Below are 23,258 nucleotides of genomic sequence, written 5' to 3' on the forward strand. Positions count from 1 at the left end.
ACGAAACTACCACTCTCCAACCATCTAGGATTTTTTTCTCCTCTGGAGCTCCCTCTTCTTCCAGATTTCTATTAATACCTACCTTGATGGTGCCTAGAGATGAGAGCAAACAGCTCTTAATTTCAGAGGCCCAAATGCATGCCCCATGGATCCATGGTAGTTTTATTGTTATCCAATATGAGGTTTAAAATTGGTGCCCCCAGTACGAAGCAGTGTTGGCTAATGCATAGAGCGCTGGTATGGGAGGTTTGAGTTCTGTTCCTGGCTCTGTCAATTGCTTGCTGGATGACTGAGAGTCATTTTCCCTGTGTAATTAAAATCAGGCAAATGTGAATGACCTTGTATAAAGCACTTTGAGATCCATGGATGAGAAATGTTGTTATGAGAGTGAGATTGTGACATTCCCTTCAATGGATTTTGATGCTTGACTACTTGTGTTCATGAATTGCTGCTGTTCACTCTGTTAAATAGACGAGTTATTTGTTTTTCCCAGAGCTTTGAGGAAAAGGCAGGATAAGTATCTCAAAATGTTGCTAATCCCTTGTGCACAATTATCATGTTCACCACAATTACTGTTTGGTGGTTAGCTGGAGTAAACAGTTTTCTTATGGTCTTTTGTATGGCCCAAATACACTTTTCGTTATGCACCTCTAAACTAGCCCAGTAGTTTTTAATGGAAAAAGATGTAGTGCCATCAATTTTTCTTTTCCATCTTTTAAATTCTTCTTTCTTTTTTAATTTGCTGCTGTATCTTTACTTTTGTTCTATTTTTTTCTTTAAATCAGCAACATCCACTGAACAAAAATTCACACCTTGGAAGTCTGCAACAGGGAAGCTACAGTTCCTAGGTTAGACTCCACTTGAGGATCTGTTGAGTGTAAGCTAAATGCAGAAGGACCCTGACTTTAGCTGGTTAGGATTATTCAGTTGCCTTCCTCCAAGGGAAGCTCACCAAATGTGGTATAAAAGAAATGGACTAGAATTGTATAGTCTTGGTTCATTTTCCTTTGCCATGGATTCTATACGTTAAGTGCTTCTCCACTGCCAGCAGCATGTCATGGCCGGTGACAGGCAGCTGATTGGGAAACCTGGTAGACTTGCTTTCTTCTGGTAGACGCAATGCTTGATGAATGGGATTTAGTCTTTTTTGAGGGGCAAAAAGCTCCAGTGTTTCCATCAGAGCAGTGGTGATTTCATTGGTAGTTAAGTTCTTGGGACTTAAGTGCATATTTATCTTTACATCAGTTTGGTACGTGTATTATGTTGGTTTGAGTCTGTTGTACAGCAGTGAAGATTCAGTAGCAGAGTTTGTCTGACAGGAGGGCCAGGGTCCATTCTTCATCCTTCCTCTCAAGTCAGGAGAAAAACAAAAAAAAATATGTATTGGTCATTTCTGGTTAAAACTGTTTGTAACTCTGCCATTAAACTTCCTTTGGTAAATCAGTGCCTCAGTCAATCTGGAAAATGTCTATAATACTGCCCTAGATCATTGCCTCTTCCAAAAAAAAAAAAAAAAAAAAAAAAAAAAGGCGGGGGGGGGGGGGGGTAAATTACAATTTTTTCTTAAAACAGATTTCTTGGAAACATGTCAACCAGTTCTGTTATGTGCCCCTTCATTTTTTAAACTGCATGAACCATGCAACTTCTTTTCTTGCCTTAGTTGTTGTGCTCTAAGAACTACAGTGTTCCTTCCCAGAGGAGGCAGCATTTCAGTGGTGGATAAAAGCAGTACCTACATAACACAGTTGGCAATAGCCTTTTGGATTCAAAGTGTTAACATCTGTCAAGATGACTTAGATGGTGCCTGGCCCTGCTGTGAGTGCAGAGGACGGGATCCAACGAACTCTCGAGGTCCCTTCCACTTCTAGTGTTCTGTGATTTTTATAGGCGGCTGCTTGGATACCACAGTGATATGTTGCTGTAAAGCCTGTAATTTTTTTAAATACTTGCCTTAAAACATAGCTGATGGTGACTATGGAGAGGCTACTTGAACAGAAGAAAAAGCAGATTAGCACTTTTGTAACCTAATCTTTAAACCGTCCTAGATTTATTAAGCACAGAGAAGGGTCTGTGTGCCCTAGACCGGGTGGTCAACCTTTTTTCATGGGGGTTGGGGGATGCATGACAATGTATATGTTCTGGAGGCCAAACAGAAAAAAGCCCCAGACTGCACTCTTCTCCCTGCCTCCCCAGCTTAACTGCATAAAATATCAAACAAGTCTGTTTGCAGTGACAGGGGTTGATCTAATTTTCTCCATATGCACATTTTTCAGTCATTGTTCAATTTAACATTTTGTGTTGTAAAAAATTACAGAAGCACCCAGGCTTAACTTCTTGCAGCCTCAACCTGCCCCCCTACCCCCAGCCCCAAGCGTAATCCCTCACAGCCCCAAAGCCAGCATTAACTAACCTCACACAGGAGCTCAGCATGCTGTTGTCCCCCCAGCACCTTTGCTGTGCTGCTGTCTCCTCGGTGCGGCTATGTGGCTCCCCCCAGCCCTCTTACTCCTTTTCCCCCATGCACAGCGAGTTGGTTTTCCAGCCTGCTGTACTGAAATAATTAGACTCAAGTTAATTAGCTTAACAGCCAGATCCCTCCTGCTGGCTGCTAATTAAATTGAGTTCTCTTTCAGGGCAGAGAGCCAGAGGAGGAGTGAGTGGTGGCAGTGTCCAGAGCCACAGATGGCTCCTTAAACTGCTACATGTGGCTTGGAGCCACCCAGCCGGCTTTCAAAATAGCAACACTGCTGGCTCTGCGAGCTGGATTCTGGCCTGCAGGCCACAGGATGGCCACGCCTGCCCTAGACCATGGAGAAGTTTGAAAGACTTTTTTTTTAAATTTGGCCTCTCTGCCATAGTCAGTCTTGTTTTGAATAAGTGTTTCCAGCACAGCTCTTAATGAACTACCTTTTGTTCCTGCATGACTTAGACCCCGTTGATTCAAAGTCTATTTTCAAAATAGTACAGGTTGAACCTCTCTAGTCCAGAACACTCTTGTCTGGCAACATCTGTGATCTGTCGTCATGTGTATGGCACTATGGGGAAAGTTGCCCAACAAAATTCTACAGCTGCCAGTCCTGGCTCTCACTGTATACTGTTACTTAGCTGTAATTTGCCCCAAATGTCTTCTAAGAGCTCAGTAAGCAGTGAAGCATCGTAATGCTGCTAGACGATATTAACCTCCCATGGTCCAGCAAATTCTCATTTACCTCCAGTCAGGTCCCCAGGGTACAGGACTAGAGAGGTTCAACCCTGTACTCTGCTTTTGTGATTTTTTTTTTTACATTTGATTTTGTTTTAATGTCATAACCCCCTCTTTGTTAAGCTAACTAGAGAGACTCAAGGCGCTCAAGTATAGTAAGGCATATCTTCTAATCCTTCAGTCGTTTTTGTGGGTCTTCCTTAGACTGTTTGTCAACATCTTTTTTTAGTCTGTGGGCACGAGAACTGGACAAAATATTCTACCAGCTTTTTCACCACGCCAAAAAGAGATATAAAATAACCTCTGATCTACTTACCATACCACTGTTCATGCATTAGCTCTTCTTGACACAGTCACACTAGGTGCTCATGTTTGGTTGATTATCCACCATGATGCCCATTCCCTTTTTTCCCCTCCCCCCACCCCCAGTGTCACTCCTTGCCCAAGGTAGAGTCTTGTGCATATGGCCCATATTCTTTATTTCTGGATGCGTACACTTGCATTTAGTTATATTAAAACACGCTGAATTGTGCCAGTTTTATAAAGCCGTCCAAATCACTCTGATTCTGTGACCAGTCCTCTTAATTTACTTCATCTCCAACTTTTGTGTCCTCTGCAAGATTTAAAGCACAACAAAATGGGTGACTGAATTTCTTCCCCACACACACACAGATGGCCTCTCAGAAATGAATTTTACCATGTTGTTTCCCTTTTGTTTCTTACCTTGTAAACCTTTTTCTGAATTTTTGCAGGTCATGCTTATGATAGTTAACCATGTCCAATTAATCTAACTGAGCAGGGTTTCTCTTCTGGTGCTTGTGTGTAATGTCTTAGAATTGTATGGCAGTGAGAGAATATACTGTAGAATTCCTTGCATGGTGACAAGTATCAGAGAGGTAGCCATGTTAGTCTGTGTCTTCAAAAACAACAAGAAGTCCTGCGTCACCTTATAGGCTAACTGATATTTTGGAGCATTAGCTTTTGTTGGCAAAGACCCACTTAATCAGACTCCTGCATCTTAGGCTCCAAAATATCTGTTAGCCTATAAGGTGCCACAGGACTTCTTGTTGTAGAATTCCCATTTCCATAGAGCAAATGCAGCTGTTCTCAAACTGTGGGTCAAGACCCCATTTTCAGGGGACCATCAGGACCAGAATTGGATTTGCTGAATCCACGACTGAATCCTGAGAGGCCCACTTCCCGGAGGGCAGCAGGGCTCAGGTTCCTTCCCCAGTCATGTAGTAGTTTTTGTTGTCAATAGGGTGGTGATTTAGTAAAGTCTGGGAACTGTTGAGCTAATGCATGCCTTGTGCTTTCGTTGTTAGCCCTGCAGACTTCTTAAAGCTTTTGACTGCTTGATATTGGATCCCCTAGTGTGAAGAAGCATTCCAATTCTAACGCCTTTTTTTTCCTCTTCCTTTGTCTTGAGTGATTTTGATACTTTACTGACATGGCTGACTAGCTGGAATATATGATTTTTATAGATAGTTTGCTAAATGTCAAAATAATAGCACTAATAAGGCATTGCCTGGATGTGAAATGGCTGAGAACTTACTTTGGAAGATTGATTTAACCAGGTAGAAGTCCTGCTTCCATCCCACGGTGGACATGCCGAGCACTTGGTTGGAAATCTTCAGTTATTCAGGGGCTGAATTCACATAGCAATCCAGTCATTTGAAGGTACCACTTAAAACTAATAGCTTCTGCCGTAAATGGGGGACGTTTTCACAAGTGAAACTCTGCATACCTAAAATACTAATGTGTCTAACTAATATGGATGGGAAAGGTATGTACATGACCTTCCATCATAGCCACATGGGACAAGCTATTTCTGTATCACATTTATTTCTAGGAGTAACTCACTGGAAATGTTCAGTCTAATAGCTCACATAGGTGCCAGCAAAGATTCTGTAAAAAGTCCAATGTTCCCGCTAAGCTTTTGGCCATTATGGGCGTACATGTTTCATCTAATTGCTGGCTTTCTGTACACTTCTGTTTTTGTTAGTTTGGTCTCCTGGTCATCTAAATGATGCGAATTATTTGCTCCGGGATCTACTTTGTTGCAACAAAGTAAATCTGCTTGCTGCTTCTGTGAATTCAGCCCAACTTATCCTAAATGCTCTTTATCTGCTTGTTTTCTCTCTAATCCTCTAACCTGGCTGCTGTTTTTTCTCCTCCCCTCTGTCTTGTAGAGAGGTCTGAAGAATGTGTTTGATGAGGCTATCCTAGCTGCCCTCGAGCCTCCGGAAACTCAGCCCAAAAGGAAGTGCTGTATATTCTAAACTGTTTTCTCCTTCCCCTCTTGCTGCTGCTTCTTCTGTCCCACTACTGTAGAAACTTGGCTAAAAATGAATAAAACCATCTTGATTGAAAGCTTCCGTGTCTCTACTTAACATCTTAGAGCAACCTCTGTATTAGCTTTTGGACTGAAAGCAACATATACAGTTCCTTAGTAAAACATTTGTGACTGTGGAACATGAACTGGACTCCCTTAACTAAACTCTGCTGCCTGGGTTGCCAGATGTGGATAGCTTTATGATTTAGGTTGTTGGGAAAGAGCCTTGGGTGTGTCATTTTAAAATTTGGGGGGGGAGGAGGAGGAATCAAGAAAGAATTGTTAAAGTTTCGTGAGTCCCAAATGGAGGAAGAAAACTGCACACTTCATTTTCTACTTAAGTCTATTGTTAACTGTATTTGCATGATAAACATACATGAAAGTGACCTGCAAGTAACAGTGTAATGTGAAGGATTTTCTGGTTCTCCTTTGTGCAGTGAGACTTTCTGTTGCTGTTGCTTTGGCTGTTTGTGCTGTAGTGGAGTATTTGTCAGTCCTTGGGGGAAGGAAATATCAATGTATCTGCTACTGCTTTATAAAGATGTTAAATTCTTGCTTTCACTAATGCCAGTAGACCTCTTCATTTTAATAACTGATCCTTGTTGCTTGTTAATGTAACATGTAAAGTTTGCATTTTAATTTCATGCTTCTCATTTTTGTCTTAAGGGGAAAAACTTCAATTGTAGTTATTTAAATTTTGGAATTAAAAATTGCAGTTGTTTGTATAAGTGACTGAGGAAGCTTTATTTCTGTTCGCACACTCTGGCTTCAATTTAACATTTATACAGTTTGTAGTACCCATTTTGTAACTTTCCCATTTGAATTCTGTTATGGATGTCATGCACAGCTTCCGAACTCTCCCTGGCTGCTACTAAACACTTGCTGTGGGGATCAGAAGCTTGATTGAAATATACCAGGATGCAATCCATCTTTGCATGCTTGCCTCCTGTATGACTTGGGTGTCTTTGCACCATGTTCTGGAATCATTACCACTCTGTGTTCCAGATCCAGCTGTTTCATGTGAATTTTCACGAGCATGTGAAATTTGCTTTTTCACCAGCATGTGAAATTTGCGAGCAGCAAACTAATCCTAAAACTTCCGTTCATTTGAGGCAATTACTTCTGTATTTGTTTTGCTTCTTATGAAATACTGATCTGAAGAAAATGGCTTCAGAGGATTGTCTTATTCTGACTATTACTCTGCTAAAGAATTACTTAGCTTTGTCCAAACTGTGTGTACTAAGTTAAGCAAACTGGCTTTCTGGAGATTGTAGATCTCGGTACTGTTTACCATTATCGGGGTTTAATTCTATCTTGGTTTTATTTTTGGTTTTATAATAACCCAGAAAATGAGACCGCCGCTTTCTCTCTCTCTGCCCCTTTTCAGAAAGGCCTAAAGAATGTATTTGATGAAGCGATATTGGCTGCCCTGGAGCCTCCGGAGCCGAAGAAGAGTCGCAGGTGTGTGCTGCTATGAACGTCCCTCAACAGCCCCTCTGCAAAGCTGTTTGATGTCATACTAAAAGCAATGTTTAAATCAAACTAAAGATACAAACTTTAAAATTTGTTTTTGCAATAATGACAAATGCCCTGCACTCCCATCTCCCAACACTCTCCTGTGTGAGTTGAGAATGTTAGTGTTCATTCCCAGTGCCCTTCCAAATTCAGTTAAAGAGTAGTTTAATTTTGAGTAATTATGTATCAGAAAATACTGATCAGTACTAGTTTTTTATTTTGTTTACTGTTTCTAATTTTTGTTTAAAATCCAGGCATGCTTGTGATGAGTTTCTCTGTAACCGACTAATTCAAGGCTATGTTACTAAGTCTTGTCCTGAGTTGGCAAGAATTGGATTCATTGACTTTCTGGGGCTAGATTCTGTAATCAGACAGCCTGGGTGTGAGTATACCTCAGTCTTCAAAACTGAGTCAAACTAATATGTCCCATGCTGGTGCTCCTTCTTTAAAAATTGTGTAGTTGCCTCCCCACCATCACTTTCTTATAAGCAGGTCAAATTCCTAACCCTGTCTTAACTTATGAAACCTTTGAAATGGGAGGTGAATTGTTCCTTTATCTGTGGGTGCACCATCAACTTGTATTTAAGAAAATTAGTTTGTGATTTGGGGGAGGAAGTAATGGGGGGGTGGGGCGGAAAAAGACTAAACTTGACATTACAGGTTTTCATCAATGTGAAGGAAAACTGCACCTCTTTAAGCACACTCAGTTCATCATTGGATTTTAAAAACTCCCCCACCCCTAAAAATCACTTATTCCTCTCGATCAGTGAATTGTTTGGCAGGCCTAAAAATTACCAGCATGTTGTTTCAAGCTCTTTAAGTGTAATAGCAACACATTAAGGTGAGTTGAGGAAGTGGTGCTCGTGGGTGCGTATCCTGCAGATCTGTTCAGCCCCTCCTTTAGGAGGGATGGAAAAATAGACTTGCTTCAGTAGGAAAGAACGGTAAAGGGGGGGATGTCTAGGGTTTGGTATGGCACCATAGGGACCAATTAAAAGAATCCGCTTATCTGCATTGTGCATGTAAGTAACCCTAAAGACTGTTAGATGGTTTCCAGTCTAATAAGGATCATGAGATCTTTAGGTTCCAGTGTTAATAGGGATTTTACCAAAACTATATTTTTGGCTTGCAGATTCAAAATTTTTAATACATAGGGAGTCCTCTCCATCTTCCCAAGTTCCTAATTGTAGACTCATTAATGTTAAACCAATGCTTTTTCATGTCTAAGTTCTTTGTATATGCATTCTTTCAGATGTATTAAACGTAAAATATCTTCACAAGCCCGACTAAGGGTAATTTTTCCTCACCCTAATTCTGGTTTTTAAAGGCTTACAGTCATCTTACCCCTTTGAGCTCCGCTTTCAAGTAGCGAGTAGCTTTCATTTCAATCTTCACACCCACTTTGAAATATTTTTTCCTGCTGTGCTCTCCTCCCCATGATCTCGTTTCTATCAGGCTTGCTGTAATGCTCACAAAGTAATCCTTCCACATCAGGAAATTACCGCTGTAGCTTCACGTTCTGCAAAGAGGTGCATTCTGTTCTCAAACTTAGGGCTGTTAGGATTTTTACCCTTTAATATTTCACGTGTTCCAAAATCTTTTGTAAATAAGATGAAATCTTTGAATTATTTTCTTTGGCATGAGATGCTAGTCTGTTATGGAAATTCCATATTTTCCTTTCTATTTTTGCATAGATCTCAGGAAACAAAATATTGATGTTCCCCTGGCCACACGTTTGGGTTTTGTTCGCAATTTCTCTCAGCTGTAGAGATCAAAGAAATTGTGCAGTGTGGAAGTATTTTGTATTGATTAAAACACTTGCCAAAGAGCTTTGAAGATTTTTTTAAGAAGTTAATAGAATTGTACAACCACCTAAGTAGCCAGACTTGAAACCTGTGTGGCTTTCATCTTTTGAGCTTTGCAGTTTGCGCTGCCACTCAGCACTCCTTTTGCAGAGTTCAACTTCTCTGGCTCCATAGGAATACTGTGCTTCAAGGTGAGTTTGTCAATGCCTTTGAAATACTGGCTTTGATGCCCACCAAAGATTGGGGAATATGGGTTTTGATAGCCTATGCCATGGCAAACAGTCTCTCTCTCAGCAGCATAATCACCCTGATACTTTGTAAAGTTTCCCTTCTGGATAGAGTCCAGATCACAATCTGCTGTGATTGTTAAAGTCTTCAGGGTAGTTTGTCTTAGTGCCCTGATGGCTATCTGCCACTGTAACAGTGGAACTTGTGACTGATGTAGAGGAGGCTTTTGAATTCCAGAGCTAGAGTTTGGACCTACCATGTGGAGCTCACCTTACTCAGAACTCAACTCTTCCACTTAACGCTCCTGTTACCTTGCCTTTTAAAAAGGGACGCGGGAAGGAGGGGGTGGTTGGTGTCAGAAAACTACTCAGGACATTTCTCCAGCATCCTGGAAAGGAGGGGAGAGATGCACTCTCTTTTTAAAATACACAGAGCTCACAGGATTTACAATGATTACGAGAATATATTTGTCTAGGTACATACAGTTGTAGGCTCATTTATGTGGACTCAGAAGCAAACATAGCACCAGGGACTGCAATCCAGACTTCAAGTGCAGCTTGTCGCTGAGAGATCTTGAAGAACAGAAAAGAAAGGACATGGAAGTTGCTTCTCTCCCATAATTGCGCCAACATGACAAGTGTATGGGTGAAATTCTCTGACCTTTATTGATCACTGTGACCCTTGTGACAATGCACTCTGACTCTGTTGCTGAGCTACATGTGCTGCTTATTTGCTCCTTTTACATTTGAAGCTAGCAGTTGAATACTTCTCCAAAGGCATCTGACTCCTTTATACCGATGTTTTACACCACAAACATACTGTTAAAAATGTCAAGGGGCCACATTATCTTGGAGCAACTTTTCAATCTAGTTCTGCTTGGTGTTACCTTATTTTCACTGGAGAGCTCCCCACGGTTACACTCGTCTGTAATTTAAGTGCCACTATTGGATTAAAGGAAAAAAAAGAACTAGCTTTCAAGCACACACCCACACACATTCACCCTCCTGCACTCATACACTCACACAGGTGAAGAGTTGCAATGGGACAGTGGAGGAAGCAAAGGCATAGCAGTTCCAGTGCATCTAGCTGCAGTCGTGAATCTGGGGCAGCAAGCTGATTGTACGACCCCTTTGTCAGCTTCCTCTCTCGTCTGTGTACTGCTCAGGTGCAGTCAGTACCATCTGTCCCAGGGAGTCAGGGAAAGTCCAAGGCCTGAGCCTTGGGCTGCTTTCTTAGCCAGCTGAGACTAAGCAGTAAGTTCTTCCCTTTATAGCTTTGCATCCATCTTTTTATGTTTGTCTGGTAGCTCTTGGCCTTGTTGCACTGCCCCAAGATGCTGTATGGCCACAAGTCATCAACTAACAGATGACTTTGATCTTCTCTTGATGGGGCCTCCTTTTCTTGGGTGGGTTCTTTTGCAGGGCTTAGCTCCTAGTCTCTTGGCCATGAAGATGCTGCTGGCAGCTGTTTGTTCAGACATGCTGGCTTCAGGGACTGATTTCATTGCACACCTCCCCCCCACATTCACACTTTCCTAAGTTACCCAAAGCAAAACTCACTTCAGAGAAAGCAATTTCTTTTACAATGGATAACAGCCAGAATTTCTTCAAGGCTTATGGTATCTATAAAGAATTTATTACTAACTTATAGTACTTAATAATATAGGTTTAGCAGCTGTTACAAAACAAAGTTTACAGAAAGTTACAGGACTTACACTTGCATTCTACTGGACTCAGCAGAGGCTTATGCAATATTTCAGAAGCAGAAATCATGTGGCAGGTATTTGTTAGAGATTCCCTAGTGTTTCTACAGCTGATTCAATTAGTCTGTCTGCTTCTTTTTTCAGTTCCCCCTCCCACAGGAAACAGTAGGGGTGCGTCTACACTAGGAACTAACTTCAACATTAGGTGCTACTTCAAAGTAGCCTTCAGCGAGTGTACACACATTTTCCCTTATTTTCAAGTAAGGGAGCCTAGCTTCAAAGTCCTTACTCCATTGCAGGGAATGGAGTAGCTCCCTTTTTTGAAGCAGGGTGTGTAGATACTCAACTTGAAGTCTGTTCCTTTGAAGTTATACTTCGAAGTTATTTTTGTAGTGCAGATGTGGCCTAGGAATGGAAGCGTATGGTCCCTTAAGCTGCTCTAACCTGTTCTGGGGTGGAAAATTAGGGGCCATAGCTATGGTTCTTGGGGTAGTATTCCTATGTGTGCATCTTTTCAGGTGCGCATGTGCTCTTGAGACCTTTTTTATTGTCTTTCATTAATAGTGCAGTTTTGCCTGCCCATGCACCAACGATTTGCAGAGTTAGGCAGGTATACCATTGTCAGTGCCTTCACACCCACTTTGGCCTAAGACTGAATTATCACATGTTTGCTTCCAGCATCCTTCCTCTGTATTAGAATCATTCTTTTTATCTTAGTATATTTTTTATTTTTAGAGGAATGCCTTTTCTTCTCTGACTAGGAATATGTGCCTCCTTGGAAGGATATGCCTAGCTCTCCAGGCTTCAGATATTGACTTACTTGTTAGGAGGCTATGGTGGTTAGCAATTTACACTTCAGTTATATCCACTGCTATGAAAAATCACACAGATCTGCACCCAGGAGGAACAGACATCAAACTGAGGCAGCTGATGGTGGATCAGTAGAGCAAGATCAGGATTCCCCTTACTTTGGTCTGTGGGTGGGCCTAACATACCTTTTTGACCTCAGCCCATCACTCTTCCAGAAAGGGGAGGACTTCAGAGTCCTTCCAGGAAAAGGGGCTCTTACTGTGTAAGGAGTCTGTTACAAAGAGACCTTGTGTACTACTAACTCAGCAGTCTTGGAATCAGGGACTTCGAGATCCAGTACCTTGGTGGCTTAGGACTCCTCCACTTCTGTGAGAGCCAGAAAACAAACAGGGTCCAAGAGCCTTGGTACTTAACAGGAACAGCAGGAATGATAAGGGATGAAGCTCATCAACAGTGTGATGCTGTTGCAAAAAAAGCAGACATGATTCTGAGATGCACTAACAGGTGTGTTGTGAACAAGACACACAAAGTCATTCTTCTGCTCTACTCTGCGCTGGTTAGGCCTCAGGTGGAGTATTGTGTCCAGTTCCGGGCACTGCAGTTCAAGAAAGATGTGGAGAAATTGGAGAGGGTCCAGAAAAGAGCAACAAGAATGATGAAAGGTCTAGAGAATGTGACCTGTGAAGAAAAGGTGAAAGAATTGGACTTGTTTAGTTTGGAAAAGAGAAGATTGAGGGGGGACATGATAGTGGTTTTCAGGTATCTAAAAGGGTGTCATGAGGAGGAGGGAGAGAACTTGTTCTTCTTGGCCTCTGAGGATAGAACAAGAGGCAATGGGCTTAAACTGCAGCAACAGAGGTTTAGGTTGGACATTAAGAAAGTTCCTAACTGTCAGGTTGGTCAAACAGTGGAATAAATTGCCAAGGGAGGTATCTCCATTGCTGGAGATATTTAAGAACAGGTTAGATGTCTGTCAGGGATGGTTTAGATAGTACTTGGTCCTGCCATTGGGGCAGGGGGCTGGACTCAATGGCTTGTCGAGGTCCCTTCCAGTCCTAGTATTCTGTGATACTATGACTTTTTTTTTTTTTTAAAGCTCCAGACAAGATGCATCTTTCATCAGTACCTCTGACTGTTGTATTGGTGCCGTAATAGTCTAAACCTCTTACTCCAGCACCTCCATCTGAGCATTCTGAAACCTTGGAAATGCCGGCTTCCAGAGACAATCGTGTCCACGCCAATACCCTCTAGATACTTCAGGGATTTCAATTTAAGGGCATAAAAACAGCCATACTGGGTCAGACCAAAGGATCGTCTAGTGCAGTATTCTGTCTTCTGACTGGCTAATGCCAGGTCCCCATAGACAGAAGTTTGCAACCTGTGTCTCTGGAGCCACATGCAGCTCTTTAAAGGACTTTTGTGGTTCCCAACACTATAATTGCAAAGTTTAAATTAAAAACAAAAAACCAAAACCCCTCCTGATTACTTTCAATAAATGGTGAATGTCTCAAAGCCCAAAACCAACTTTTAGCTAAACAGCAAATGATGTGGACTTGAATGGTTGGATAACTTCCCCCTAGCATCCTCCCAAGAGAGAAGGTTCAGGCATATAGATGAGGAAGACTTATACAAGCACATATGTAAAGTGTGAAGAAATAGAATATGTAAAAAGTTTGAATGTCCTGCAGTAAACATGTATCACAACACAAATCATTGTGTGTGGGCTGTTCTTAAAATAGGGGTTACAAAAAGTGTGGTTTGACATTATTAAGGACTGTCTCATATTCACATGCATTGTGGGTCTTGAATTATATATTTACACATTAGTAAAAATGACTATCCTTGCTATTTTGGTTGCTGACCTCTATTCACAAGGAATGATCGGAACAGATAATGATCAAGTAATCCATCCCATATTGCCTTTTCCTGGCTAGTAGCCTTCAGTGGAGCTATCCTCCATGTATTTATTTGGCTCTTTTTTTTGAGTCCTGTTATGTAGTCTTGGCTTTCACAACGTTCTTGGGCAAGGAGTTCAGCAGTTGACTCCATTTTGTGAAGTGCTACCTTTTGGTTTTAAACCTGCTACCTGTTTTCATTTTGTGGTGACGTGCCCCCCTCCCCCAGCTCTTGTGATTATAAGGAGTAAATTCTATTCACTTTTCCACACCAGTCATGATTTTATAGACCTCTATCATGTCCCCCTGTCTCAGTCATCTTTTCCAATCCCACTTTTATTACTCTCCTTATGCCTGCTGTTCCATACCCGTAATTTTTGCTGCCCTTTCCTGAACTTTTTCCAATGCCAAGATTTTTTTTGGAGATGGTGACCACATCTGCACCTTATGTTCAAGGTGTGGTCATACCACCGACTGATACAAAGGCAATATCAATTTTCTATCCCTTAACAATTCCTAACCTGGGGTGCGGGGGAGCAGTGGAGGGGAGGAGTAGCAGCACATAAAGCCACTTCTTCCTCTTCCAGGCTGTGTGAGTGGGCTGGATCTAACCCTGGCTTGCCTGACTCCAGCCTGCAGAGCTCAGGGTTCCACACCTCTCATGCTGTAGCAGGCCAGATGTTGGTGTAGGGAGCATTAAGCCTTGGGATCAGGATCCAGGCAACCCATGGGCCAGATTGGGTCTGTGGCCTCTAAGTCCCTCCACCCCTGGATTAGACTCCTGTGAAACACATCAATGAACACTTGTGGTACAGCAGGTGCCCACTAGGAAGAGACCACTGCAGTGTGGGAGGCTCCTAGCTCACATTTATCAGTGACACTGGAGCTATTTCCTTTCTGCAGTGGCAGGACTGAAGCTGCAGGGTACATCTCAGGGACATGTTGCTTCAGAGTTAAATATGCAGATGCTACAACTGCTGCTTCTGACTTGTTTTGAGCCCTATAGAACAGTGCTATTTAGCTTCAGCCTTCAGCTAGGAAAGTAAGCAAACATTTTCCTAGTATTCTTTGGTAAAATGCCTGCTCTTACCACTTACTCTGGTGACACTTCCTTGTTGTCAGCACTGTGCACTGCATGCTAGGGGGTGTGGCCTTTGTCAGAACATGGGCAGAGGACTGCACAGAAAAATAAGCACATTGAATGCTAACTATCCAGTCCAGCTGGTTAGAGCACCTGAACTGCTGTGAATCTGTTTTGGGACTGGTAAATAGTTGCACTGCAGTTGCAAACAGTATTTGCTTCGGCTGGACTGCTCAATGTGAAAAGTGTGCTGCCCCTCCTGTCCTCGCCTCAACGGGGAGGACTGGACAAAGCTGCCTCTTGAAAGCTGTGGTGCTGCAGAAGGTGAAGGGCCCTGTTTGCCTCTGAGGCATCTTAATTATGGGCTTAAAGTGTCAGAATTGTCAACTGCTCCTTGCTTTGCTCTCTAACCTTTATTTTGTAAAGACTGATTTTGTGACAAGCTCTTTATTGTAGCTGGTTTTATTTTGTTAGCTTTTTCTAAGCACTTATCTTCTTTAGCTGTATGGGAGTAATTCCTGTAGCTGCTGCAGTCTCCCTTTTTAAAAACAAAGCTGGGTTTGTCCTGGTCCCTCACTGGTGCAGAGGGAGAGCTCTTACCTTAGTTAATGGGGAGTGACCTAGGGGGTGTACCCTGCCTTGTACATGTAGAAGAGATCCTGCCAAAAAGCCTTACAAATATAGTTTTGTAAATCCACACACCAATGAGCATGCTTATCAATTTAAAAAAATCTACTGTAAAGAAAAGAAACAAAGCTGCATCATTTCAGGAGCCCAAACCCAGATCCAGATCCAGACTGCTGGCATTAAACATTAAAAATGTCGTAGAGCAGTTTTTAAACTAAGAGGTGGGGGAAAGCCGATTGGTGCGGGGGAGCACGTGGATCGGACAGAGACTTCTCTTACATGAGGCTCCATAGATAGGGATTCCCTAGAAGTTAGTCAGATAGGGAACGTGGGAAATAATATATGGGCAAGATCAGATGTGAAACAATTGCATATAAAAAAATCCAAGGCGTCTGTGAAAGGCAGACATATAAATAGTGGTAGTTTTTTAAAGTGCTTTTACACAAATGCTCGGAGTCTGTCTAATAAGATGGATGAACTGGAGTACCTCATATCAAAGGAGGAAGTTGACATAATAGGCATCACAGAAACATGGTGGAATGAGGACAATCAGTGGGACACTATCATACCAGGATATAAATTATATCGGAAAGACAGAACAGGTCGTGCGGGTGGCGGAGTGGTACTATATGTGAAGGATAATATAGAATCAAATGAAGCAAAAATCCTAAAGGAATCAAAATATTCCATAGAATCATTATGGATAACAATTCATTCCTCTAATATGAATATGGCATTAGGAATATATTACTGACCACCTAACCAGGACAGTGATAGTGATGCTGAAATGTTAAGCGAGATTAAAGAGGCTATCTCAATAAAAAACACAGTAATAATAGGAGATTTCAATTATCCCCATATTGATTGGGTACATGTCACCTCAGGACGGGATTCAGAGATTAAATTTCTTGATGCCTTAAATGACTGCTTCTTGGAGCAGCTAGTACAGGAACCCACAAGGGGAGAGTCAATTCTCGATCTAGTCCTGACTGGAACGCAGGATCTGGTCCAAGAGGTAACTGTTACTGGACCGCTTGGAAATAGTGACCACAATATAATAACTTTTAATATTCCTGTGTTGGGAAGAACACTGCAGCGGTCAAACACTCTGGCATTTAATTTCAAAAAGGGGAATTACACTAAAATGAGGAAGCTAGTTAAACAGAAACTAAAAGGTAGAGTAACTAAACTAAAATCCCTGGAAGCTGCATGGAAACTGTTTAAAGACACCATACTAGAGGCCCAACTTAAATGTATACCCCAAATAAAAAAACACAGTAAGAGACCTAGCAAAGAACCACCATGGCTTAACAGCCATGTTAAAAAGGCAGTGAGAGAGAAAAGGGCAGCTTTTAAAAAGTGGAAGTCAAATCCTAGTGAGGAAAATAGAAAGGAGCATAAACACTCCCAAATTAAGTGTCATAATGTAGTAAGAAAAGCCAAAAAAGATTTTGAGGAACAGCTAGCCAAAAATTCAAAAAATGATAGTAAAATCTTTTTAAAATACATTAGAAGCAGGAAGCCCGCTAAAAAAGCAGTGGGGCCCTTGGACAATAAAGATATAAAAGGAGCGATCAAGGAAGACAGTGCCATTGCGGAGCGATTAAATGACTTCTTTGCTTCAGTCTTCACGGCTGAGGATGTTACAGAGGTTCCTAAATCTGAGCCAGCCTTTTTAGGTGACAAATCTGAGGAACTCTCCCAGATTGAAGTGACATTAGAGGAGGTTTTGGAGTTAATTGATAAGCTGAATAGTAACAAGTCTCCAGGACCAGACGGTATTCACCCGTTCTGAAAGAACTCAAATGTGAAATTGCGGAGTTAACAACAGTGGTTTGTAACCTATCCTTTAAATCCGCTTCGGTACCCAGTGACTGGAAGACGGCCAATATAACGCCAATATTTAAAAAAGGCTCCAGAGGAGACCCTGGCAATTATAGACTGATAAGTCTAACATCAGTACCAGGCAAATTAGTAGAAACAATAGTAAAGAATAAAATTGCAAGGCATGTAGAAGAGCACGAATTGTTGGGCAAAAGTCAGCATGGCTTCTGCAGAGGGAAGTCGTGTCTAACTAATCTATTAGAATTCTTTGAAGGGGTTAATAAACATGCAGACAAGGGGCACCCAGTGGACATAATATACCTAGATTTCCAGAAAGCCTTTGACACGGTCCCACACCAAAGGCTTTTATGTAAATTAGGCGGTCATGGGGTAGGAGGAAAGATCCTTTCATAGATCGGGAATTGGTTAAAAGACAGAAAACAAAGGGTTGGAATAAATGGTAAATTTTCACAATGGAGGGGGGTAACTAGTGGTGTTCCCCAGGGGTCAGTCCTGGGACCGATCCTGTTCAACTTGTTCATCAATGATCTAGAAAATGAGGTAAGCAGTGAGGTGGCCAAGTTTGCAGATGACACCAAGTTGTTCAGGACAGTCAAAACCAAAAGGGATTGTGAAGAACTACAAAAAGATCTCAGCAAACTGAGTGATTGGGCAGCAAAATGGCAAATGAAATTTAATGTGGGTAAGTGTAAGGTAATGCACATTGGAAAAAATAACCCAAATTACACGTACAACATCATGAGGTCAAATTTAGCTACGACAGATCAGGAAAGGGATCTTGGAGTTATAGTGGATAGTTCTCTGAAGACATCCACGCAGTGTGCAGCAGCAGTTAGTAAAGCAAATAGGATGTTAGGAATTATTAAAAAAGGGATAGATAATAAGACAAAAGATATCATACTTCCCCTATATAAAACTACGGTATGCCCACATCTTGAGTACTGTGTGCAGATGTGGTCTCCTCATCTCAAAAAAGATATATTGGCATTAGAAAAGGTTCAGAAAAGGGCGACTAAGATGATTAGGGGTTTGGAACGGGTCCCATATGGGGAGAGGCTAGAGAGACTGGGACTTTTCAGTCTGGAAAAGAGGCGATTGAGGGGCAATATGATAGAGGTATATAAAATCATGAATGGTGTGGAGAAAGTGAATATAGAAAAATTATTTACCTTTTCCCATAATACAAGAACTAGGGGACACCAAATGAAATTGATGGGTAGTAGGTTCAAAACTAATAAAAGGAAATTTTTCTTCACACAGCGCACAGTCAACCTGTGGAACTCCTTGCCTGAGGAGGCTGTGAAGGCCAGGACTCTATTAGGGTTTAAAAAAGAGCTCGATAAATTTTTGCAGGTTAGGTCCATAAATGGCTATTAGCCAGGGGTAAAGTATGGTGCCCTAGCCTTCAGAACAAGGGCAAGAGATGGATGGCAGGAGATAAATCACTTGATCATTGTCTTCTGTTCTCCTTCTCTGGGGCACCTGGGATTGGCCACTGTCGGCAGACGGGATGCTGGGCTGGATGGACCTTTGGTCTGACCCAGTATGGCCATTCTTATGTTCTTATGTTCTCAGGTAGGATATGGGAGTTACTAAGCAGTCCATGCACTCCCGTCCCACAATCTCTATCAGCTCCCTTAAAAAAAGTTTTTCTTAGGAGGGGGTGATGTAAAGCCCAATTATTACTCCCTCCTTTCTGCTGCCCTTGGTATCTGGATGCACAGATTGTATCCTAGTGTAGGCATACAAAGGACTGAATTCAAGTGCACAGGTAACTCTCATAGCATTTTTAACACTGATGCTCGCTACTTTTGATACTTACATCGTCATAATGCCTTTGTACATAATATGCCATATGTATCTGCTACAGAATGTGCAGCATTTGTGCCTGCATTGGTTTAGGTAGTATGAATGTAGTGCAGGTTGTGCTGGTTCACTCACACTGCTATTCTTGTGCACTGTTGAGTTTGTCGGGCATGACAAGCTTTACTGGTCTTACATGGTTTTAAAAGCAGCCTGCTCAGGACAGCCAGCTCATGGATTAGTACTGCCACAAGCCCATCAAGCCTCTGGTTACTTCAGACTCCTTTTTTGGGGTCAGCCTCTCTGGATCGCCCATGTGTATTTGCTTGTATGATAGCCAGCTTGCTTCCTGAAGTCTCCCATTTCTTGGGGGTGGTCCAGCAGCATTGACTAGCAGCATGTGGGAATGGTAATTCCCATACTTCCCATAGACTTCTGCAGGGTCAAGTCCTACTTGTCTATCAGGTTCTGCCTCTTCCTGCAGTATGGGTGGGGCTGGGAATAGTGACTGTCCAAAGCTGATTTCTGCTTCAATGGTCTCTGATGCTACAGGCTAACACACCACCAGGAGCCCTCAGTGCTCAGACATTGTCCTCTGCCTCTTCTATGTAATGAAAAGGCCAAAAAATAAATGGGAGAAAATACTGTTTAAAAGGGTGTGCGTGTTTTAGGGTGATTGAACAAAAACCCATGGGGTTAGTGCACTCTCACCACCTTATCTCACCCTCCCCCATTAAGGAGCTTCAGTGTCATGAAACCCTAATGATTCAACAGAAGTGTGTACTGGGGTAATTAAAGACTCAATAGTCAGCTCAAGGGTCTGAATAGTGCTTGGATGGGGGGGCAGGAAGGGCTGTTTCAAGACAAGTGGAAAGGGGCTCTGACCAAGCTCCTTTCAGCTCATTCTCAGAAGGACCTAAAGGCAAAGAAAATTAATTTCAGCAAGCCCCAGAGAGGAGCATCTCTTTGCATAGAGCCCCTTGGGCAGTGCTCCCTGGGCTGTGGGAGCCTCCTGTCTCTCCCAGCACTATTACCTGAGTTAGGTAGAACTGTACACTGTAAAACAACTCCCCCCTGCCGGCCATTGCACCAGTAGCTGAGCACATGACAGGCAGGAAGGTATTCAGCCCATGGGTAAAGCAGTGCCATGTCCCCTTTTGCAGACAGGAAGGTGAGGTACAGAGGGGTTATTAAACTTGGCTGGGGTCACACAGCAAATTACTGAGGCCAAGCCGGACTTGAGCCCAGGTATCACACATCCTAGAGGAGCACCTCAAACCACTGAACAATCCTTCCCCCTTGTAAATGTCCTGAATGGGTCAGGACCTCATCGTCTCATGTAGTCTACCTGACCTGACAATGACATGCTGTTCCAGCTGGTTGCCACCTGCCTATGCCCACGTGAGGAGAGAGCGCAGATGAGTGCCACTGCTTTCTCTTGTGGGACATACAGCCTGTGCCTGTGACCTGGACAATACTCACCTGCTAATGGGGCTGAAAACACAGGGAGGATGGTCCTGGTGAAAGGGCCCAAAGGGTGCTACACTGAAGCCAGGGGTAGGTGGCCAAGTTGCTGAACAGAGTCCACAAAAGTCACGGTCACGCTAGAGGAATTCTGCAGCAGCTGTGTCCCACGCTCAGCAGCCTCATGCAGGTGCAGCGGTTCCCAACCAGCTCCCCTCAGCTGGGCTGGGCACAGAGCTGATCCCAGAGAGCATCAGCACCTCAGCCCTTCACCCTGGCTGCACCCCAGCTGGGCGGTGCACACACAGCTCCAGGCCCAGGTCACAGAACTAATCTCCTGAAGGACCCAATAGAGCAGCTGTTGTTGCTGTAGTGGATCATTACGGTGAGACCCGTCTTTCCCCATTTGTTCTAGGCGCTTCCCGGAAACAATCCGTCTGCTTCCTTCCCCAGGTAGCTTTCAGTTTAGCTCCATTAGAGTCTGTCTGCAGTGATCAGGATGAGGAGACATGATTACAGTAGTTCCTGTGTGATTTACAGAGCCCCTAGAACTGGGTGAAAGCACCACATGCAAATGGGCGAACCCTCTGGAAGGCTTGTGTGGCTATTGCCAGGCCACTGTAGAAGAGGGAGAAAGATTGACTAGTGGAGTACCACTGGGGGCAGGACTGAGCTACCCAGGACTGAGCCAGCATCATCTGGTTCCACCGTAGCCTAGCAAAATGATGTGAAGTGCTGAGAGTGCCAAATGGCTCCTTTCAACCCCTGTGGGGTGCCGGCTCTGAAGCCAAAGGAGAGGGGAAGGGTTCATCTCTGAAATGAAGCGTCCTGGCAGCCTCCTCTTGATACATAAATGCATTTCAAGGCACCCTCTGGTGGTTTCACTAACAGTAACTAAGATTTTTGAAGACATGATGTGTTTTCACCTGCATTGTTACTGTCAGGTGTCTAATGGCATCCACAGTAAATCACGTCACAGAGTCTCAGCGCTTTCTGATACCAGGAATGAGCTGAGCAAAGGATCCAGCTGGGTGGGGCAGGTGCAGACGTTCTCCCAGAACTGCAGATGTTAAGCTATGACTATATCTGCCAAGCATCCTAGTTGGCATGCCCAGGGTGGGGGTTGTGCTTCAGGGGAACCTCATTTGCATTGCTGTCAGGTATTGGAATAGCCAGATGGGCTCAGACCTAAGGGTAACCTAGCCCACGGTGCTGTGCACGGGTGGTCAGAATCAACTGTTTTTTCACCCCCTCAACCACAGGAGACCATAGGAGTCTCTTTATCCAGTATCAGTTAACGCTCAAAATACAGACCCAGTGGGCGTGGGCTGCAGGCAAGCTGCTGAACCACAACTACTAGCTCCTGCAGCCCAAGCCCTGGCTAATCAGATTCTACAGATGCCACCCTGTATGCAGACTTCACTCCCTAAGCAACGGCTGCAGGTTGTTACCAATTGATAACCACAGTTGAAAGTTTTTCATAGGCAAAACCCGCACATCTTGACTCTCCCCTTCCCCTCACCTACATTGCTCGTTGTGGAGTTGTCTGTCCATCACAGAGCTCATGGGCAGCAGCTGAGCAGGTCTTTCCTCTTGGTTTGCCTCTGCACTGTGTTGGGAAGTATTTAGTGGCAAATCACAGTCGAGGAGTCCTTGCGTAGCTACATGTAAGAAATCTACACGAAGTGAATGAGGTTCCAGGTGGACATTTCTGTCCATCACTTCCTGTCACTGCACAGTTCTGGCACTTCAGCAAACGTGTGAGAGAGAGGGATTGAAGGGCGGTTCTTTGAGTGGTAATTAATTTACATTCCAATAGGTGTGTGCATGTGCATGATCATCAGAAAGTTTTTATCCTAGTAGTGCCCATCAGGTCAGCAGTGGAGACCCTGGAGTGGCATCTCCATGATGGTGTAGATAAGACACTGCCAACTCCCTTCCCCACCCACTCAGTTCCTTCTTATCACCTGGGAGAGTCATTGGAACATCTCTGGTCTCTTGCTTTGTGAACCTCTCTACCCTAGTTGTAGCTACAATTAGTTGTTCATTACAGTAGAATAGTCAATGGTTTCAGTTGACAGTTACTCAGGGGTTGTCCCCCAACCTTAATCCCCCTCACTGAGGTAAGAGGCACTCCCAGATTCCAGCCTCCCATTGACTGCCTTATGTGTCTGGGTGAAAGTGTGCTATTTTTGGCATTTCCATCCCTGAGTGAAGAAAGAATAAGATCACTGACTTAAGCATCTTCTGATGGAAGCGGCACTCCAACCTCAGCTGGCACTGGAGCTGACCTTGGCATCAATGGTGTGTTTGCTCCTACTTTGGTACAGTATTCCTGCAGCACCAAAGAAACACTCTGCCTACAGGCACTGCTCTCCTGCTCACCAGGTGAGGTTAAGCATGCCACATTGCTTCCAGTCTCCAGTGGAAGTGAAGCCAGAAATTGGAAGAAGCCAGAAAGGAACTGCTTGCCTATCGAAGCACTGTGCAAAGATTCCAGGGGGATGCACTTGGCCTCAGGTCACTCACAGGCTGCTCCACAGAGTCTCATGCCATCAGCTTTAGCTCTGCCGTCGAGCGTAATTGTTTTGGTTTTTGTTCAACATCTCTGTTGTTGGCCTGGATGTGGGGATGGATTGCACCTCAGTAAGTTTGCAGATGACACTGTGCTAGGGGGAGAGGTAGATATGCTGGAGAGCAGGAATAGGGCCCAGAGTTACCTCGACAAATTGGAGGATTGGGCCGAAAGAAATCTGATGAGGTTCAACAAGGACAAGTGCAGAGTCCTACATTTAGGGCGGAAGAATCCTAGGCATTCTTACAGGCTGAGGACTGACTGACTAAGCAGCAGTTCTGCAGAAAAAGATCTGGGTATTAGTGAACAAGAAGCTGGATATGAGTCAATGAAGTCCCCTTGAAGTCAAAAAAGCCTAACAGCATATTGAT

At 43.4% G+C, this 23,258-nt stretch overlaps 1 protein-coding gene across 3 annotated transcripts in view; it reads left to right on the forward strand.

Moving 5' to 3' along the window:
• CDC42 (cell division cycle 42) overlaps positions 1–13,430 on the forward strand; it is a 48,036-nt gene extending 34,606 nt beyond the window's left edge. For 2 of the 3 annotated variants that reach the window (XM_074975922.1, XM_074975923.1), the window contains exon 6: positions 6,925–13,430. In XM_074975922.1, the coding sequence (XP_074832023.1) occupies positions 6,925–7,014 (90 nt within the window). In that variant the 3' untranslated portion in view covers positions 7,015–13,430. Of the gene's footprint in view, positions 1–5,394; positions 6,898–6,924 lie in introns of those variants that run through there. The other variant, XM_074975924.1, reaches the window with a different exon arrangement.
• Positions 13,431–23,258: the final 9,828 nt, after the last annotated feature.

The sequence above is a fragment of the Carettochelys insculpta genome, chromosome 23, assembly GCF_033958435.1.
Source record: "Carettochelys insculpta isolate YL-2023 chromosome 23, ASM3395843v1, whole genome shotgun sequence".
Lineage (NCBI taxonomy): Eukaryota > Metazoa > Chordata > Testudines > Carettochelyidae > Carettochelys > Carettochelys insculpta.